General features: G+C 37.6%; 1 protein-coding gene across 1 annotated transcript in view; it reads right to left on the minus strand.

Moving 5' to 3' along the window:
• The window catches only part of LOC107702309 (calcium/calmodulin-dependent protein kinase type II delta 2 chain), a 41,822-nt gene that overhangs the window by 11,610 nt on the left and 23,542 nt on the right, over positions 1-6,670 (minus strand). Inside the window, exon 13 of the mRNA XM_016504582.1 lies at positions 3,805-3,845. Coding sequence (XP_016360068.1) covers positions 3,805-3,845 — 41 coding nt within the window. The remainder of the gene's footprint in view (positions 1-3,804; positions 3,846-6,670) is intronic.

The raw sequence follows: 6,670 nt of genomic DNA on the forward strand, positions 1-6,670 counted from the left end.
CAACCACTGCATTTTAATCATGATCTGCACGGGCAGTTGTTTTTGATTTGATTTAGATTAATTTCAGGATTTAAAACAAAAACAGAATGGTCTGACTTTAGGTGTTATTTACTTAATTGCTACATAAAACATCTGCACGAAACAAAAACAGCAGGTCTGAATGAGACGCACTCTCTGACAGCAGGTGGCGCCTATGAACAGGGTTGCCAGGTTTTTGCAATAAAACTAGTCCAATTGCATTTCGAGGAGGGGTCCCCTGTAAAAATCGCATTCTGGGGGTAAAATACACGTTTTTCGGCGGGGATCTTCCAGTAAAATTTTCATTCCAGGGACTAAATAACACGTTATTGGGGTCGCTTCAACCCGCGGACATGAACAACAACCCACGGCAACGGTGTTAAAGTAGCCCAATTCCGCGGGAAAACCGCGGACTTGGCAACACTGCTTATGAACCGACCGCACTATAGCGTTTCCTTGTTTACCGCTGTAAACCAAGCAGAGTTGCGCTTTATACGGAGAAGAAAATGCCATTGCCATCGAAACTTTTCTCAAGACAGTTCCCTTCAGTGATACATTAATATAACCCCATAAATGTAATGCATTTTTGTACTTATTTTACTGGGGTTTTTTTCGGGATCTACTGGGACAGTGATAAAGATCTACCAGTCGATCGCGATCGATGGGTTGGCGACCACTGGTCTAGAGCCTGCTCCAGTTCATGAGTTAGCTCCTGAGCCCACTCCAGTCCATGAATCCGCTCCAGAGCCTGCTCTGGTCCGTGAATCTGTGCCAGAGTCCACTCAAGCCCCAGAGCTCAGTCCTGTGTCGGTGCCAGCCTGTGATTTCCCTGTCTGTCCTGTCTCAATGACAGAGGTTGCCTTTTGAGCTCCCTGCCTCTCCTGTCACGGCCAAGAAGGACGTCCCTGAACTCTCTGCCTGTCCAGTCATAGCCAAGGAGGCTGCCTTTGAGCTCATAGTCTGCCCTGTCATGGCCAAGGAGGCAGTCTCTGAGCTCAACTCCTATCCTGTCACCGCCAAAGAGGCCATCCCTGAATCCCTTGTCTGCCCTGTCACGACCAAGGAGGTCGTGTCTGAGCTCTCCGCCTGTCCTGACATGGCCAAAAAGGCCGTTCCTGAACTCTCTGCTTGCCCTGTCATAGCCAATGATGCCATCTCTGAACTGTCTGCCTGTCCTGTTATTGTTAACCTCTCTGTGCTCTCTATTGCATTCCCGCCTGATCCGCCTTGGTGGTCATCTGCTCCGCCCTGGCTCCCTGGTCTACCTCTGTCTCCAGGCCCTCTTCCACCACATGGGCCTGGCCCACCATCCCTCCCACTGGTCCGCTCCGCCTCCCTCCTGGACTTGAACTTCTGTTGTTTTGGAGTGTCTGGAAGCCATTCCTTTTGAGGAGGGGTTATGTCACGATCACCAGCTGGAATGCCCTGGTTGTCCACTAGAGGGCACTCCATCCCAGGCACTTCTGCTACTCTATCAAGGACTTAATTCCCCATAATCCTCTGCCTGGTCTCATCAGCAATCATTGTTTGCACCTGTGTCTCATTAGCATGGTTAGCTCACCCTATATAAGCCCGGAGTCTTTACTGCTTTTTTTAAGACTTGTATCCTGGTTCTCCCATATCTTGGTTCCTGGTCTTGTTATTCTGCCTGTTTTTGGATTACTCTGTTTGCCTCAGCCCCTTACTCTGTTGTTGTTTTGGATTGCCTATTTATGTATGACCTTTGCCTGCCTTTGGATTATGTTTGTGGATTACCCCTTCAATAAACTACTGCATTTGGATCCTCTACCTTCATGTCTCGGGGCAATTCATGACACCCAACATCTGGGTAGCCCTACATGTTTTCTTCTTGTTATTGTATTGTTAGCTTAGCAACATGCTAACATAAAAATCTGTTGGAATCAAATGTGAATTGTGTTTGCTTTATGCAATAACTGCCATTTTGTTTTGATGTTTGATCATGTATGAGATTGTTTGACAGTTAGGATGTTGCCTTAGAAACTAGGTTCACTAGGTTTTGGAACAGAACTTTTGTGTTATGGTGAAAAGTAAGCAAATCTGGCTTGTTGGTCAAAGGGCGAGGGTCTACAGGGGTGAGGTCGTGCAGGTGCGGGGCTGTTGTCATGGGTACCAGTGCTGGGGCGGGGCCTGTGTCTTTGGGGCTGCTGGCTAGGTTGGTTTTGTTGTTAACCTGCAAGTGGGACGAGGAGCAGATCACACATCACACATTACCAAATATCACACTGATGGGGTGTGATGCATCACACTAAGGTTACAAAATTACGCAAGACTGGGGGAAAAAAGGAATTTTGTGACAGGGCATCCACAAATAGAAAAAATACACAGATATACTGACAAACACAGATACACATGAGGGAGCTGATGATCTGAAGATACAGCAACTCACACACACAATGGTGACAATTTTCTTAAATTACTTTCTTTCTTTATAAAATTAACTTTTTACACTTGACATATTGCAGTCAAAACTTTCTTAATGCATGTTCCCAGTCTTATGGTAAATTATTCATTAGTACACATTTTCCAAAACAACAACAACAAAAATAATTATTTGTCTTCATAATCTTTAATCAAAGTGCCATAACTTGAATTCTTTTCTGTTGATATCACTTAGGCTATTGGATTGGAGTGGGCTACTGGATAATGTTCGCCAAATAGCAGTTTAGGCATTTAGTAAACTCAGTCAGGCTTTATTCTTGTCTGAAACATTCGCTTTTCATGATCCAATCAATTTCTGACCATTATATATTTTCATGTGGAATATCCTGTTTAAAATTTCACATTATGAATGTAAAATGGCTTGTGATTGGCAATTTACAGTATTACTTCTTATTAATAATTATAATTGTATTCATTTATATCCATTCTTGACTTTAAAATGTTTTGTGAAAGCTGCCCAATTATTTTAAATTTTTCTTATGTAAAATCTGATAAACACATAGACTTGAGTGACAGGATTGTGAGACAAACCAACATCAGATTTTGTTACTCATGTCAGAAAACTCTTGTGAACTGTTTTAGATTAAATGATCAGAAAAAAAATTCTAGATGAGAAAATAAAATGAGACTAGAAACTCGGGAACTGAAAAACATTGAGTGGAAAGAAGATGGGGCAAATTCACTAAACAATATTTCAACAAAACCTGCATCTTTTGTGGTATCTGGCATAGTGCTTCACTATGTGTATTTGAATTAAGTAATAGTCATTCATTTTAAGAAAAAGTTAATCTACTTTTCTATGTAGATTATAGGCTTATTATAGATTGCATTTCTTTCCTTTCTTTTGTGAATTGCTAAAGATTACTTTTAGTGAATTTCCCCATAAGTAAAAGAAAAAACACTGGAATACTGAAACACATTCATATTCAGTAAACAAGACAACATTAAAATGAGAATGATGGGTAATTCCATTTAATTTCCAGCAAATTCAGGGAATTAACTACACTAAACCTTTCATTAAATTACTAAAAGATCAAATATTTATTTTATTACCAAAATGTTATCTATTTCCTAAATAAAATCTGAAAATTGGAATTGAAATGGAATTTATCAAAATGCCACACAGCAGTCTAATATATTAACTATATTGTAATTGAATTGGAAACTGATCCAATTAAAGACCTCAGAATTTCTGGAAAAAAACAACCAACAAAAAACACAAACATAAAAAATGCACAATGCTCCAAGATTATTCTTAGGCATTGCCAAGTACTCATGTTGTTTATACATTTTAGTTTTGCCAAAAAATGAACAGATTTAACCCACCTTCACACCATCTGTCTTCTTGTTCAACAAGCTCTTGGCTGCTGTTGGGTGAAAAATAAAAGGGAATGGTGAATATTTATGTATTATAACATTACAAATCCATCAAGGCACATGCAGCAGGCATTCTGAGATTATTGTTCTCCTTATTGTGTCACAAGACCTCGGGCAGGAGAAACAATTCACAGTCATACAAATCATTCATTTTTAGGATAGGAACTCTTAGTAAACAAATGCAAGGCTAAGGGATCAAAAAGATTAAACCCAGACACAATTAAAACCAAAATAAGCAACTCTGTTTTTAGGGGATGTGTGTTATTGTTAAATTATATACTGTACAATTTGTTGTGCTGTACAATCTCCTTGTTGGTAAACATATCAAGAAAAAAAATACTTTTTTTACCCCATTAAAATATACATAATTACTTCTATTTTATAAATGTCTTGATAATTGAACTGTTGAAAATGTGCTATGTGCATAGATATTGTAAATATTGTAAATCGATCAATGATATTATAGTATATTATATTATATTAATTCACAAAACAGCATGCAACATATTTTACAGTCTTCAAACGTCTTGAACCAAAAGTAAAAATGAAGCGCACACACTTGCCCTCAAAGATAGAGTTGCTTTAAAATACAGTTTATCACAAAATAAGTGCAGATGACCATACAGCTATTACGCTAAATCAAAGATTTTCTATCATTCTGTTATAACATGTTTAGAACTATATTTTGGTAACAGCCATCATATGTAAATGCAAAACCTCTGAATTATACCTTATATATAAATGTAACATTCCAGGATGTACATGAACATATGCAGATGGAAATATAACCAGAAAATGAGCAAGCATTCAAAATATTTCTTCTATGAGCAAGACAGAAAACTCTCCAAGTAACATGGAATTATTATTGTGATTACATTCATAAAGAACTTGTTTTTATTATATTATTGAATATGCGTATTTGCAGTTGAAACTTCAAGTTTTGTTTGTTTAAAACACTGAATGTAAGTTAAAATGTAAGTTCATATAATTTCAACTAAGTGTCAGTTGACATTATGAATGTAATCTGTTTGATTCCATGCAAACAAGGGTAATTAGTATCTCAGAGTAACAGGGGAAGTGTGTCAAACAAGCAAACCAGCTCACTGGTTAGAGTAAAAACACATCCCCTTCTTATGTCCAATCAGACTCTTACCTCACGCAGCCTTTGTTAAATATAATAATAAAAATAAACACCAAATTAACTGCAAAATAACTAATTACAAGGTTTAAGGTTTATGAACATTATGAATCAAGTTCACATATAAGAAGATAAAAAGAAGAGAGTTTAATACAGCTGTAGGATAGGCACACACACACACACACATTCACACATACAGGTCAGCAGAGCCAGACATACCTGAGAAGTTTCTTGTGACCAGGAGAGTGGTCAAAATTGCACCCTAGTTGCAAGAAGTTTAGGAAATTAAAGAAAAGGAAAAAAACAACAAGCAAGAGAGAAATGAAAGAAAGAATAGTACAGAAGCAGAAGCAATGTATACCCTTATTTTCATCATGTATGCGGAGGATTGCTAGAATACCTTGTCAGCTTTGAGCATTGCAAGTAATCTTTACATTACATAATTCTTGGAGTTTTTGGAAAAAATCAATAAATTAACACACTATTTTTCTCATTTACATACAATACCGCTGTTACTTTTTTAAATATGTAATGTGTTACATTTCTGGCAAATACAATTGAAAATGTTCCCTTCCTCACAACACCACTTGGCCCAGGGTTGCCCTGCTGGTGGATTGATCAAATCTAACTAAATTACACATAACTAAATTGTTTTCATGAATAATTGGCAATTATAATGTAATTAGTATAACAAGATAGGGAGTAATGCAATAATACAAAGCATTACATTTAAAAGAATCTCTCTTGCAAGCACTAAGGAGGTAAATGCATAGTTTTTAAAACTCTGAAGTAAACTGACAGTGTGAAGAAAGCTGAAGATTGATCAAAGGACATGTAGATGTTCAAAGAAAGTCAGACCAAATCTAACCTTGAGTTTCCTTCTGGCATTGAATTTCTTCAAGCACTCCACGGTTTCCTGTCTGTGCATCATAGAGGCTACAGTGGAGCGTTGCTACAGAAAGAGACAGAATGATTACAAGTCATTAGTGAGGATTAGGAAATTCTTTTTTAGTATATAAAGAAGCATGCATGTTAGTATTTGCGTGTGTGTTGTTGAAACACATACGCAGATCCAGGGGTGTTTGAGGGCTTCAGCAGCTGTGATGCGCTTAGAAGGATTGATAGTCAACATCTTATTAATCAGATCTTTAGCGTCAGGGGTCACTGTGTCCCACTCAGGAGAAGGAAACTACATACAGACATAAGATACAACACAAGAATCCATCATTTAATCATTTTTGTATGAATTTGTAGGAAGCCAAGGAACTGAAGATGACATCAATTTATCATCAGAGTTTTTAGCAATATAATCAGATGTTGCATTTGTAGCTGTAATAGCTTTAATAATCTTGTAGTGAACACTGTGCAGGCAAATCATTGGAAATTCAGACTCACGTCATATGCACCAGCCTTAATCTGCTGATAGAGGCGATGCTGGTCTTCATCCCAAAATGGTGGATATCCAACCAGCAGAATGTAGAGAATCACACCTATGAAACATATCTTCTATTATGGTCACACTGAAAGAGGAATATTCTACAAACAAATACTTGAATATCAACTAACTTGGACCTAAATTCGGCTGATGTCTGTATTTAAGCAATCATATTCAAGCACAGAGTACTGTATAGTGAAACCATATAGGTTTTTTTTTTTTTTTTTTGGAACTGGTACATT

The sequence above is a fragment of the Sinocyclocheilus anshuiensis genome, unplaced genomic scaffold (genome assembly GCF_001515605.1).
Source record: "Sinocyclocheilus anshuiensis isolate Anshui unplaced genomic scaffold, SAMN03320099.WGS_v1.1 scaffold86, whole genome shotgun sequence".
Taxonomy (NCBI): Eukaryota; Metazoa; Chordata; class Actinopteri; order Cypriniformes; family Cyprinidae; genus Sinocyclocheilus; species Sinocyclocheilus anshuiensis.